Genomic DNA, 14,924 nt, shown 5'->3' with positions numbered 1-14,924 from the left:
ACCGTGTGGAAAATATGGATAAAAAACTCACTGGCTATGCCTTGTGGGTCACTGTTACGAGATTGGGAAAAATCAGAAATGGAAGCTTGTTGGAATGGACAGAGTTCCTTTTTAAAAAGGAACAACACAAGGTGAACTCCAACTTCTCATTATCTACAAGATTTCCTGAGACTCTGAAAAAGCTCAGTCATTATTTCTTGAAATATAGAGACAAAATCTGAATTGGTACCACTGTGCCAAGAGAATATGTTCTTTTGATGTTTTAGACTTGAAAGAGCAAAGTATACCACAAATACACTTTATGAATATGAATACACTTGTTTCAGTAGTGGTGGAAGCTTCATTGATCTGCCAAATACTTAAGCAGAAACAGTTACAGGCCCAAATAAAAACACAACTCCTGCACCAAGCCCTTAACTCAAAGAAGAGCTTTGCTAAGGCAAGGTGACATCAGAAAGTCACAAAAGAGGGGTGTTATAATGAACACAAGTAGAAAGAAGATAAAGATGTATAGAATGAATATTGAACTTAGAAAATAGTATACCCATCTCAGACTGAAAATGACTGATTGTTCAAACAACCTAAATAAGGTCAATGTCACTTGAGAAAAACATCTAATTGGTGAGAGACATTCCGTTTGGAACAGTCATTTTATGAAGATTTTAAAGAAGATGCTGAAAGGTCTGCAACTGCACACAGCGCTACTTACTGGCAGGCATTTGCATTAGAATTGGCTTCCTACTCCACATGGAGATAGATCTTTAAAATGCCTTTCTTCCTCCTGTCTCTCTCAGCCCATTCCCCATTGTGCATTTCTTCCCAATATCTTTACAAGGCTATCCTGAGGCACTGAGGTAACATCATTCCATGACTAGCAAAGGACAAAATCAATATGAATTAATGTACTTAGATGTCTTTGTGAAATGACCACAGTTCAAGGGCAGAACATGATCATCCAATTCAGTATGCAGTCTTCGGGGGGGGGGGGGGGGGGATACACAAAACCATTCCTCTGTATGAGGAGTGTGGATAATGAGCCACATAGCGAGGACTCAACAGATGAAAAACATACACACACTGAATTAATAGTTCTACTTCTGTAGCTCTCAGTTCTAGTTGAATAAAATGGAATAAAACGTTCAGAAATCTTACTAATGGAATCCATTTTTGCTGTCTGGTTTGGGAAAATAACATTGAAAGAAGAAAAAAGAGCTACCAACTCACAACAAAGGAAGTATTTGAGAAATGTTTTTCAAGTAGGTTTCTGAGCAGATTGTATCCTGGAGACATAATGGTGGACAACAGAAACCCTTATGACAGAAAGAGACAACATCCAGAAAAACTCATCCAGAAAATGAAATAAGGAAACATGGGGCATCTCTTCATTACCCACAAAATATATGTCCCTAGATTCATTCACCGCCTGACTTCAGCCTTTCTGGTGAAATGAAGAAACAGAAAATCGAACCTTGAACTAGAAAAATGTTGGGATTGTGAAGATGAAAAACTAAACCAACTTAAAGATGACTTCTCATCTGGTTTAGTTTCTCATCCTCACAATTCCTACACCACAAAAACTTTAGGTAGAGCAGCTTGCCAGAAGAGTTACGGTTTCAGGACAGTTTTAACTAGTGTTGCCTATTTCTGATTACAATCTTTAAATAAGTTTAGAAAACTAAGTTGACAACTGGAATGATGTCAACACTTCCAAAAGACACGGTGCTAAATAAAGTTAGTTATTAATGTCCATCATCTTGTTATTCCCGCAAACCTACCAGCAACAGTTATCAATACCTAGATCACAAGAGAGGATTCAGAATCACACGTTCAGCCAGTCCAATGGATTTTTCCTTGAAGAACCCTAGAACAGGTTCCACATTATTAACACTTGCAGTGGAGATGTCTGGGCAGTTGCTGGCAAACATACATATATGAAATAAAACCTAATTATGGGAACAATCCAAGCTTTCATAGGGCCAATTTTTTCAGCCCATGAAGTTAATGAGTCCTTATTAAAATATTTGTTTTTATGGCATTGTGTCAGTCAGCAGGAGGCCTCTGGGTGAATAACACAACCTGGAGAAGGGACTGACTAAAGGACTTCAGGCACCTAAGCTAGAAGACGAGAACACTGTTGGGGACCTTACAAATTATGGAAATAACAACTATAGGAATCTGAGCTACATGTTTGTCTTATGGGATAGAAGGCAAGGAGCAGTCTGTTTTACAAGGCACTAGGATAAAAATGTTTTGAAAACCATTGGCCCTATTTCCCAATCTAATGAGTGGGGTAGGCAAATTACCAACATAATGCTACAGAGTGAAACCTTTCCAAATAAAGGAAGTGGGTGTTTAAACGCCGAACACGTTATACACAAAATTGTATTAGACAGCAGCAAATAAAAACAACTCGCTCCATCACCCAGTGGGCAACGGACACTGAATAAAAGGGTTAACTATAAAACAGTATTACATCCAAACTAGCAACAGGCCAATTCAAGTATATACACAATATATTAAAATCATATAAATTATTTATCTATACAAAGGAAATAAACACAGCAAGTAATTGCTGAAAATTAATCAGAAAGTAGACAACCCCTTGTGCCTAGTTCACTTTGGATGTGTTATGAATTTCTGCCCCGGAATCATTTTTTCATTCAAACACGGAAAAACTAATACCTCTAATACTATCAGTATAGAAAAAAGTAAAAGTATCCAAAACAAATGGTAATGCTAACACTGAAGAGATACTGAAACGTATGGAAATGCTAACACTGAAGAGATACTGAAACGTACAGGCAAGTCCAAATCTACTAATTTTCCGAGAAAGCAGTAATTACTGCTTTCTTTTCAACTACTCCCAAGTCAGGAATTTTAAGTCACCTAGGCCATGAATTAATCTTAGAAGTCACATCTGACAGTAAAATAAATGCATTACTCAGAACTACAAGGGGCTAGAGAGCAAACTGGGATGTAAATGAATCAATTATTAACTATTGAAAATTGTTTGCACAATGAGGGTGGCATCACAGAGACAAGCTTAACAAAACAAATTCATGACAGATTTCAATAGTTATGGAACACCCAATCATGTGCATTATTAGGAACCCATCGACAGACAGCCAAGACTAGAAGTGCCTGAAACTGCCTATCAAAGTAAGACTAATACCTATAATTTCTGCAAGAAAAAGACCAAAATCTTCTCTCTAGCGAGGTGAGGGGACTCAATTAAATGACTGGATTTAGAATGGGTTGGTACCTCTACTTGCCCATAGATCCAAGGTATGCAAGGGCAACTGGAATAAATACCAAAAGGCAGAGGTAAGTGATCGAAGAGTTAATTAATAGAAATGATTAAAATAGTACAAATGACTGGATATGTTTTTTAAAAATATATAAATCACACCAAATGGAAAACTGAAGAAGCCTTTTCACATATTGTGCCTTATCACTACTGGGAAATGTACTTCCATTCATAATGAAGAGTTCTGAACCACGTTACTTATATATCCAACAGGGTCACTTTTCTAAGGCAGTGGTTCTCAACCTGTGGGTCCCCAGATGTTTTGGCCTTAAACTCCAAGAAATCCTAACAGCTGGTAAACAGGCTAGGATTTCCGGGAGTTGTAGGCCAAAACACATGGGGACCCACAGGTTGAGAAGGCTTCAGTCCATGTAATGTGGTAACACCTGAAAAGGATGAAGTCACATAGACAGGGTTAACCTAGTTAGGAAGAGCATTTGTGAAAGACTACATACTAGGACCACACACACAGGTGGGATGAAGCCACAGAAAAGTGGCACCATGCTGATGCAGGAAGATGATGAAAGTTAACCATGAACTGGCCTCATATTGAACCTTGAAGAACAATTCTGTGAGATGTTGAAACAGTAGAAAACAGGGCAAGATGGTAATACAATCACTGCCAGATACCTGGGCTGGCTAGAAACTCAGAAACCATCCTTCTTACACACCAAAAACATATCTCACAAATCTGTTGGACCACACAACCCGTATCTTGAAGCCTACCCACATTATGCTTTACAAATATTGATAAAGGGGAAAAAAGAAAAGAAAAATATACCCCTGTGTCAAAAAGACATAACATGAGAAGTAGCCAAGACAAAATGATCCCCAAATTTCAAGTAATTGTGTCTTTTTTTTTTTTTTTGGACAGCTGCATTACACCACACTGCAGAATTCCTTATGTTTGTGCTATTGTTCATGAAGCTAACTTTTCATGTTCACAGCTTGTTAAATGCATGTCTCTCGTGAACATTCACCTAGGTTTACCCACACATTCGGTACATCCTCTTTGAGAATGAACTATTCAAGTTAATTATATTGCAAATTATAAAAGAGAGAGAGAGAGGACAGACAAATTACATTCCGAATGCTTCTTTTAGGTTGAAAAAATATGTGTCTTAAAGGCTTGTCAAAGTTTAGAAGAAAAGCATTTCAGTTACAAAATCCAAGAATCATTAAAAAATCATTAAGACATTGGTTTTTCTGTTCTTACAAATATTACAAATATACTACAGTTTGACCAAGAAGATGTCATCATGAACATGCTGCCGTTAAGCATGCAATGCCGCTGATAACTGTTTGGTTCCAGGTATCAATGTACCTTCACACCCTATGGTATCCCCAACTGCTAATTCACCCACCCCACCCAAAGCCCTCATTAATAACAATCCTATAAAAAGGGGAGAGGGGGTAAAATCTGGAGTTAGTGGCAAAATTCTTTATCTTCACAGTAAATTGTTAAGAAAGTGAGCTTTATTGAAGTCATCTGTAAAATGGCATCAGTCAATTGGACCCTGAAAAATAAGTTTGACGCAGTTCTGATCTCCAGAGAGCTGAATAGCGCAGAAAGGACAGGCAGCATGGAACGCGTGAGTACCGTGTGGCAGTGGGATCTGTGACCAGTATTTGGCAGACTTTTCTGAGCACACGTGGCCACAGGGGGTGAAAGCGTAAGTCGGCGGACCAGCATCAACGTAAAAGCCTGCCTCACAGCCAAGCCAGAGAGGCACGTAGGGACCAACGGTTCTGCACATGGGACACTCACGCTCATTGGCTTCTGTGTCACTGCGATGTCCCCAATTGTGATAGCCATGGACGTGGCCACAGCTGAGGTAAGCCCATGGTTGTTTTTCTTCTACCACTTCTTTGCGGTTGATGCTGGGAAATGCCAGTGTATTCAGCCCCACAGGGCACTGAGGCCTTGCAGCATTGATCTCTTGCCGGAGAGCCTCAATGTGTTTCTGAGTTGGAGTGTGAAATAAGCCATCTGCCGTTCTCCACAGGAGTGTGGCTCCACACAGATCAATGAGAGAACCATCTTGAAGGACATTGGTTTCATTTTCTACCTAAAAAGGCAGGCACAGAAGAAAAACCAGTCAAGTGCTAATTCATTCTGAAACAACCCCACATACCCCAAAACAATGAGTCTCTCATTTTCCCCTCCTGTTAAAATTTAGTGTATCTTTTGCTTCTTATCTTATGCATCATATTAATACAGTAAGGCAGCTGAACAAATGCTGTGATGTAGCCATAATTCTATAATATTGCAAAGAGTACTATGATTCCTTTAAAGCAGCGTTTCTCAACCTTCCTAATGCTGTGATCCCTTAATACAGTTCCTCATGTTGTGGTGACCCCCAACCATAACATTATTTTCGTTACTACTTCATAAATGTAATTTTGCTACTGTTATGAATGATAGGCAAGATGTATTTTCATTCCCTGGACCAAATTTGGCACAAATACCTCATAACCCCAAATTTGAATACTGGTAGGGTTGTGGGGGATTGATTTTGTCATTTGGGAGTTGTACTTGCTGGAATATAACCTACAATCAAAGAGCACTCTCAACTCCACCAATGATGGAATTGAACCAAACTTGGCACACAGAATTCCCATGGCCAACAGAAAATACCGGAAGAGTTTGATGAGCACTGACCTTGAGTTTTGGAGTTGTAGTTCACCTATATCCAGAGAGCACTATGGACTCAAACAGTGATGGATCTAGACCAAACTTGGCATGAATACTCAATATGCCCAAATGTGAACACTGGTGGAGCTTGGGAAAATAGTGTGTTTTCTGATGGTCCTTGGCAACCCCTCTGACACCTCCCAAGGTTCCCGGCCCCCAGGTTGAGAAATGCTGCTTTAAAGGCTAATGCACTTTTACAGCAACATAAAAGCCGACTTTCAGATATACGTAGAGGTCTCACAAGGACTAAACACAAATGTACACTGCAGAGCTTCAAAATGACAAGAGAGTAGCAATGAGAACATTCAAAATTTGCACCATTCAATTTATTAGGGCCTTCAGCCAGAATTTCTTTAAGATGCATTATGCATTTCATGCTCACAACTAAAGCTTTTCTGAAACTTTAGATTCTTCGGCATGCAATTCATCAGTAACAAGTTCAGGTTTAAATGAAGCAGAAAGGTTATACTGCAGACTCTCACATACATGGTCAGAATCATCAATCACAGAAAACTACAGGCTGGAAAGAATACAAAGCAGCACTTTTTGCTTAGTGTTCAGCAAGGATACTTTTTCTTTAAAAAAATGCAAGATGGACTTTTCCTCCCCTTATAAGGTCACAGTAAAGGACAGGATACTAAGCTACTATGTCTGTGACATATCACAAAACCAAACCAATAGGAACCGAACACAGCACATTTCTTAGCACTGTTGGATGGTCTGGATTCAGTAACATGTCTTGGTAATATCCAACTTAGATTACTGGAATGTGGGCTACCTAGGGAAAAATTCAAACTACCAGTTGTGAAACAGGCAATGGGGTTACAGTATTTGTAATTGGAACCTGCTGAAGGGGAGCCTGTCAACCCACTGTTATTTCAGTTTTATTGGTTTCCTATTTGCTTACAAGCTCATTTTCGAGTGTCAATATTAACATGTAATACCACAAAATCCTATGATCAAGATCTCTCAGGGGCGGCCTTTGCTGTATATCACCACCTGCCTGCACTCTTGAGCTGAAGCCTTGCTCTGTATCCCCTTGGCCTCAGGAGGTTAAACACATGAGAATGTAGGACAAGTCCTTTATAGCTTTTGCAACCAGCTCCAACATCCCTCCTCCCCATCCATCTGGCTCTCTCCTTCCCAGTTTTAAGATGCTTTTGTTTTGGAAAGCTTTAGGGGTAAAGGATTAGTCCTTTGTTTGCTGTCTTTGGGGGAAGGGTGATGGAGCCTTATTATTTGGACTGTTTGGGGTATATTTTTTTTCCCAATGGAGTCACTGTGGATGTTACCTTTAGCAGAACAATAGCCTAGAAATTATTTTAAAATAAGCAGTTTATCATGAATTTGCAACTTACTAGCTTGCCCCTTTGCTGAGCTGATCTTGTTTCACGCAGAGTATACACGTCTCCACAAACTGAAATCTCTCTCCAAACACCAGGTTTAGATTCTTCAGTGAACCCTCCTTTAGGATGCATGACTAGAACCCCATTTGTTGTTAATCCATCCATGTGTCCATCAGGATTCTTCCACTTTGCTGCTTTTTCCTAAATGCCCCAGAACAAGAAATCAGAGATAACATGACTCAACCTTTCCACATTTGAAAGATTAAGTAGTAAAAGCATGTAAAACCACCAACCACACATAATTTTTTCAGAAGAAAAACAGATGCAGGAAGCATGAGATTTACAATACCTTGGAGTAAGCATCTCTACAGAACTACAAGCAGCTTATAGAAGTATTTATTTACCATGCTGGAAGGAAACAGGTTAGATCAGTGGTTCTCAACCTGTGGGTCCCCAGATGTTTTGGCCTTCAACTCCCAGAAATCTTAACAGCTGGTAAACTGGATGGGATTTCTGGAAGTTGTAGGCCAAAATACTTGGGGACCCACAGGTTGAGAACCACTGGGTTAGATGTTCTTCCAAAGCAAGACCACACTGTTGATGACAGGTTTGTATTTACTCACATTGGTTCAGACATCACAGCCAACGTTCAAGCATGACTGACAGCATCCAGGGCAGTGGTTCTTAACCCGTGAGTCCCCAGATATTTTGGCCTTTAACTCCCATAAATCCTAACAGCTGGTAAACTGTTAGGATTTATGGGAATTGTAGGCCAAAACATCTAGGGACTCAGAGGTTGAGAACCACTGATCCAGGAGGATGGCTTTATACATTCTTAGATTACAGTACTCTAGAAAATATGTCATCAATGCCTGCTTGTAGCATATAAGCAGTATTTTTTAAAACATAATGACCTCCAAATGCCCCCTAGAAGGCCCAGGAGAAGACTTTTTTCTAAACAGGAAGTAAACAGGAAATGCTCACATTCTGTTGATAAAAAAAGACTTCTCAATTTAAAATAGTCCGAGGGGGACAAGAAAATGACACACACGTGTGTGTGTGTGTGTAATTTTATTAAGGTAAGGGGAAGTAAAGTGGAATATGTGTCACTCCAACATGTCCTGGAGGACTAAAACAGCTCCCCCACAGCCTTTCACAGTTACCCATTCCTGGCTTAGATTCATAGAAGAATTAGAGGTGAAACATTAACAAAATAACATAATTACTCTCTGATTTTCTGAATCAAGGGGAGGCAAAAATGTTATTTTCAAAGGCTGAAAGTTGTGTTACAACATGTAACAAGTAAGTCGTGTTTATTGTTGCCATTTACTTTAGATCCATAACGTAACTGGGTATAAGAGCTTTGTATATTTTGTATCCTATAAAAAAAGACCTATGTGCCATTCAGAGTAGCACAGGAACCTTGCATGTCACTTCCAATTCCAAATGCCATATAACTTTATTGAGTGACACCTTGTGCTCCATTGCATTTGGTTGCTGTGGAATTCTTGTAGTGGTTAAAACAAATGGGAGTCATGTGGAGCTGAAGGTGTTGCTAGACTGCAAATCCCAACACCTATGGCCATCCTAGCCAATGGGTGATGAATGCTGGGAACTGCAGTTCAACCATACATGGAGGCCTGCAACATTCTTTGACCTAGAGAGAATGTTGCATTAGTGAATATTTATTTATTGTATCAGAAGTGAATTGAGGATACAGTTATAATGTATAAAAAACCGGTTAATAAGTGCATCAAATAAATAAATAAACAAAGTTTTAAAAATCGCAAACATAGTTAAAAACCATAAAGCAATGGGGATTTTGGCATCTGAAAGGAACTAGCAAATTTCTGTTTTGCTTTAAGCATCGTAACATGATTTATTAATAATAAAAATAGCTCTCCAACATCCCTAACCACCTTGAATGGATAAGTTAAATGACAGTGACTGATGTCTCAAGAAACAGGGCAAATTATTCTTTTTCTTAAAAAATGATTAACAATTGTTGTCTTTTGTTTCTCAATGAGTAATGCAATAAATTATTTTTAAGGCAACATTCTAAGCTCTGGAAAGGCAGAGCTTAGAATGCATTACGGAACAGAAAGGAAGAGAAAGGTGAGGTGTAGGAAGAACCTAAAACAAAAGACACTGCTTTCCAGAAAAAGAGAATAGAGTTGGCACTAACAGGACTACTTATTCTGGGATGATACAATGAGAAATGGGGGGGAAAAACCCTCCTGACTGGCCAGGATTATTTTCTTTTCTTTTAATTCATTCCTATTTCAGATTTCATATAATACCCTTGATATGAGGCTGGATACAAAAGCTTGGGAGATCTTCTATGTGTATGGTGTTCTATTCCACCATGCAGAAGAACCTCAGGTTCGATTCCTGTCATCTTCAGTTAAATACAAACCATCTGATAGATGGGGAGAAAACTCTGCCTAAGAAAATGGAAAGCTGTTGTCAGTCAGAAAAGATAGGGCTAAGCTAGATGGACAAATAGCCTTGGTACAGATCTTTGCATGGATCTGTACTCATGTTTTCAATAAGATCAAAATATGAATACAAACAAGAGCCATCATCTTGGTGTAAGTTACTATATAACCATTTCCCTATTTGATGACAGGGATCACTTCCTGACTTTTATTAATGGCATGTGTACTTACCCCAAGAAATATATTTTTTGAAGAGTCAAATCCTGCTGCAAAGATTCTGGCCGTATATGGTGCATTCCTATCGCAGACAATACGGCATGCAAACCGGGAGATAGTGCTTTGGGTGATCTGAGTTTCATCACTGTTCTGGCTGCCAGAAATTGTATCTGTTACAACAAAATCTATGGGGCTCTCAGTCGATCTACCAACCTGAAAACATTAAAAACATGTTTGAAAGAAATGTCTTAAGTGAAGCCCTGGGGAGTTTTAAAAAGCTGTCCAGAGCACAATATCAAGTATATAGACAAGAAACATGTGATCCTCAAGAAACATGTGTATAGAGGTGTATGCAATGTGATCTGCAAATCAGTTTTAAAAACATATTTTTATGATTATATTTTTTAAAAATCACGATTATATCATATAATAACAAGGTTAGTTGAAAAATGATACGCATTATCCCTAACTCCAGGTACAGACTTCTTTTATGAAAAACATGTTCCATCCAATGTTTGGAGGGCTAGGTGCACACTACAGCTTAGCAATAGATATGCTAAGATACTTCTGGGAAACCACTATCTCAGCCTTAGAGTGAGAACAGCGAGCAAGAATATACAGCAAAGGGTTCCAAAGAGAAAAAAGTAACAGATAAATTAAAACATGTCGTACATTAAAATGTCATGTAAAGGTTAATAAAAAGACCAGTTTCCATCTCTGCAAATGACATATAAATAAGTATAAGCTTCTGGATCTTTGCTCATTTTTAACTTCGAGAGGCTCCAATTATCTGTGCTCACCTAGACAACATTCTGCAGTCTACAACACTGATTAGGGGAATTATTACACACAAAGGCCTATTTACTATTACAGTTGTGAAAAACTCAGTTGTACTTCCCCAAATCAACCATAAGCTTCCAATATTTTAAAGGTGAACAGTTACAGTTAAACATGAGAGCCTTTGAAAGCTACAGCATCTTTTGCTCAAGTGAGTGACCAGTGTGAGGAACATGAGCAGGCAGCAAGAGGGTGAATCAGAAGTGACCCCCAAATACAGCCCTTCTTTCTGCCACAATGACTGAAAACTTGGCTCAGTGTTCTACAACTTGTAAACTATCAGTTCAACCTTGTAAATCATACTTTCAAACATTTTATAACCTTGTTAAGATGTTACTAGCTGGAGGATTCCCCCCCCCCCCCCCCCATTGTGGCCAACATGGAAATGCGTGCTAATTTGAGAAACTGTCTTCTAGTGACTGGAATAGTGAAGATGAGGTAACAGTGTTTCAGAGAAAGGCCTTTCTTGGACAGTTAGTTTCCCTTAACCAGCCTTTTTCACCCACTTGCATGGAATTCTAAATTGCTTATTTCTACCAGTGAAATTTCAAATACAAATCTGCATCTGATGATATCAATACATTTTATTAACATTTTCACGCGTTTGTGAATTTTGTACCTGCAATATTAGCTGGTACTCTCTGAAAGCCTTGATTTGTACTAGATTGTACTTTGATTGCATCTACTTATGTATAAGGTGTTTACATGGGCCCTGAAAGGTCTCATCTTAGGGTGCAAATACACTCTAGATTAGAACAAATGCAGTTGGACACTTTAACTTTCCCAGATCAATGCTATAAAAAGATGGATGAAAGGGTGGAAGGGAGGGAAATAAGGAGGAAGGAAGGAAAAAAGTAGGGAAAGACAAAAGAGAAGGAAGGAAGGGAAGTACACCACAATTGAAGCTGGGCACCACAATTGAAGAGAGATATTTAATGCGTCCAGAGGAGGGCGACTAAAATGATCAAGGGTCTGGAGAACAAGCCCTATGAGGAACGGCTTAAAGAGCTGGACATGTTTAGCCTGCAGGAGAGAAGGCTGAGGGGAGACATGAGGGCCGTCTCTAAATATGTGAGGGGAAGTCATAGGGAGGAGGGAGCAAGCTTATTTTTTGCTGCCTTGGAGACTAGGACGCAGAGCAATGGCTTCAAACTACAAGAAAGGAGATTCCGTCTGAACATTAGGAAGAACTTCCTGACTGTGAAAGCTGTTCAGCTGTGGAACTCTCCGCCCCTGAGTGTGGTGGAGAGCCTTCTTTGGAGGCTTTTAAACAGGCTGGATGACCATCTGTCAGGGGTGCTTTAATTGCAATTTTCCTGCTTCTTGGCAAGGGGCTGGACTGGATGGCCCATGAGGTCTCGTCCAACTCTATGATTCTATAAGTAGAGAAAGACAAAAGGGAAGGAAGGAAAAAGAGAAGGACAGAAAGGAAGGAGGAAGGAAGGGTAGAAAGAAATGGAGGGAGGGAGAAAGAGGGAGGGAAGGAAGGGAGGGAGGGAGGAGAGAAGGAAGAAAAGACAAGAAGGAAGGAAGGAAGGAAGGAAGGAAGGAAGGAAGGAAGGAAGGAGAGAGGGAGAGAGGGAAGGAGGGAGGAAAGAGGGAAGGAAGGAGGGAGAAAGAACGAAGAAGGGAAGGGAGGTAAGGAGGAAAGAAAGAGTGAAGGATAGGATGGTGAAAGAGAGGAGGGCCTGAGAAAAGAGCCCAAGGGGCTTTATCCAACCCCCGGGCCTGGGTTTGCCCATACCTGGTATAGATGCACCCAAAAATCTCTCAGCAAGCAAAATGATAAGGACTAAGTTGAGGGGGAATAGTGAAGTGACCAAGTTTACAAATGATACTTATTTACGTTGCTAAAATAAAAGGAGATTCCCAAATAATTCCACAAGGATCATTCCCAAATGCAAATGAATCAATGTAAGTGAGCATAAAATTAAGAACACTGGGGAGGAAAAAAACCTCGTAACTGCATGCATAAACCGATGGGAATAGAGCTGGCAGTGAATGACCAAGACAGACTTGGGAAATGTGGTATAAAAATATTGTGCCACCAAGCACCTGTTGCGAAGGTGGTGAATTTCATTCTCAGCATAATTGGAAAAGAAGAAAAAAATAAATCTGCTGAAAAGCCTTCAACAAATCTGTTACAGAGACCACACTTTGAATACTGCATAAATACTGCTCACAACTCGGAAAAGGATATTGTAGAGCTAACAGAGCGGTAGAACAGGGCAAATGAACTTTATGTGAAAAGGCCTTTTCATATAACATGTCTGGGGTCTTATAGCTCACAAAAATGGCAAAGATGCAATACTGTGGGGGAAATAGGAAGCTGTTTCCCATTCTCTCTCTCTCTCTTAATATTAGAGCAGGGGGTCATGAACTACTAGTGAATGGTTGGAGATTCAGAAAGAAATACATCTTCACACTACAACGCTTCAAGAGCTGAATTCACTGCTACAAGGTTAAATGACTGCCTCCTATTTGGGTAGCCATAAAACCGGAATAAAACAAAATCATGGAAAATCAGAAGAAACATATTCTATGGCTATGTTTATATGCTAAGGGAGGGGGAAGGATACAACCTGTTTTTGCACATCTGTGACTCTTTATATTCATCCTTCAGTAAATATACTATCAGAAAGATCTAGAGCACATCATTAAATTAAAGCATAAATAATGCAGAACCTACTATTTCCCACTGGGAGTGTTATCGAAAGAGCAAGAATGGGAAACAGTCCAGGCTCAAGATTATTATTGTAAGGCCCATGGAATGTCTTCGCTCTTTTGTCAACAACAAAACTCAGTGACAATAGCATGACATACTGGGCAAAAAAGGGACTTAAAAATACAGAAGAATAGAAAAAATGCAGAGTTCCTATTTTAAATGTGTCTAATATATTAACTGTTTCAAGCTTCCAGTATGGAAAATTCTTTAGCCTCAGGACATTTGGTTTTCTGTGGGGTGTATCAATAGTCCAGCGCCAAATATCTTCCCATTTCTGAACTTCACAGATGCCTTTTCAATACATTCATTTGCAGTATTTATGTGTTCATAGTATATGCTTATTACACTGAAGCTATAAACTTCTGCAAAGCAGCAGATGAGAATCAACCATGCTGAGAATTATTCTTTCAGTAATTATGAAAACAATAATATATTTTTATTTGAGTACTGAGGAAGCATTTCTAGAAAATATATTTTAAGTATGTAGCTATTTTACATAATTGTTAAGAAAACTTACCTGAAACATATCTGTATCTTTATCATGTGTATATTCCACTACAACCGTCTGATTTCTTGAGAGTGTGTAGGAAATACTATGTTGCCCTTTACAGCTGATGGCCTGTAGAATTAAGTGACACTTCAGTCAGAGGAAAATAAAACATTTTGCTAAAGCATTTCTAAATCCTATTATACACAAGATCAAGTTCTCCCATTGCTTACCACAATATGGTTAGACAAAGTGTAGCTACTATTTTACATGTTTTTCTGGATCACAACAATAAATATATATTCACTTCTAGGAGACTGGGAGATGGTGGAAAGCCTTCCACCGGGAAACCAATGCCCTCACTGTGGAAGAAGATGCAGATCAAGAATAGGGCTCCACAGTCACCTACGAACCCACCGCCAGGACACTGAACTGGTCCAAGGACCATCATCCTCGGACTACGAGGGATCGCCTAGTACTAGGAGCTACTTCCTATGAAAGACAATCTGTGATTCAAAAATAATGAACAAAATCCCCTTAAACCCTTTCAAACTTATTTTTAAAAGCCAGGAGACAGGCACATGTCCTGCTCCAAATTCAGTTCCACGATAATGTTTATGCCTTTTTTTATGCTGGGAATGTTTTCCCAGAAGACTTTCACTGCATAATGTCAAGGATCAAATTCCTCTTCCAAATCTACAACCCTCTTTTTTCTCCTTTTGTGCCTCAGCGCTCCAATATGGTTAGCCGCTATTTTGATGGGCAGCTTTTCTCTACTATCCTCTTTGTGGGGGGTCTATTTGTTTTCAGTCTGTTCTAAAATACCATAAAAAGTGCAGGTTTAATATTAAAAACGGAACACAATTAATGGAC

The 14,924-nt window shown here is 39.3% G+C and overlaps 1 protein-coding gene across 1 annotated transcript in view; it reads right to left on the bottom strand.

Moving 5' to 3' along the window:
* Positions 1-4,765: 4,765 nt before the first annotated feature.
* Positions 4,766-14,924, bottom strand: part of PELI2 (pellino E3 ubiquitin protein ligase family member 2) — a 71,770-nt gene continuing 61,611 nt past the window's right edge. Inside the window, exons 3-6 of the mRNA XM_060753756.2 lie at positions 14,082-14,183; positions 10,018-10,215; positions 7,361-7,549; positions 4,766-5,376 (exon numbers count right to left, since the gene is read on the bottom strand). Of these exons, the coding sequence (XP_060609739.1) occupies positions 4,810-5,376; positions 7,361-7,549; positions 10,018-10,215; positions 14,082-14,183 (1,056 nt within the window). The 3' untranslated portion in view covers positions 4,766-4,809. The remainder of the gene's footprint in view (positions 5,377-7,360; positions 7,550-10,017; positions 10,216-14,081; positions 14,184-14,924) is intronic.

Source organism: Anolis sagrei, chromosome 1 (genome assembly GCF_037176765.1).
Source record: "Anolis sagrei isolate rAnoSag1 chromosome 1, rAnoSag1.mat, whole genome shotgun sequence".
Taxonomy (NCBI): domain Eukaryota; kingdom Metazoa; phylum Chordata; class Lepidosauria; order Squamata; family Dactyloidae; genus Anolis; species Anolis sagrei.
Note: the sequence above shows the minus strand (reverse complement) of the source record. Positions and strands in the feature narration are given on the sequence as shown.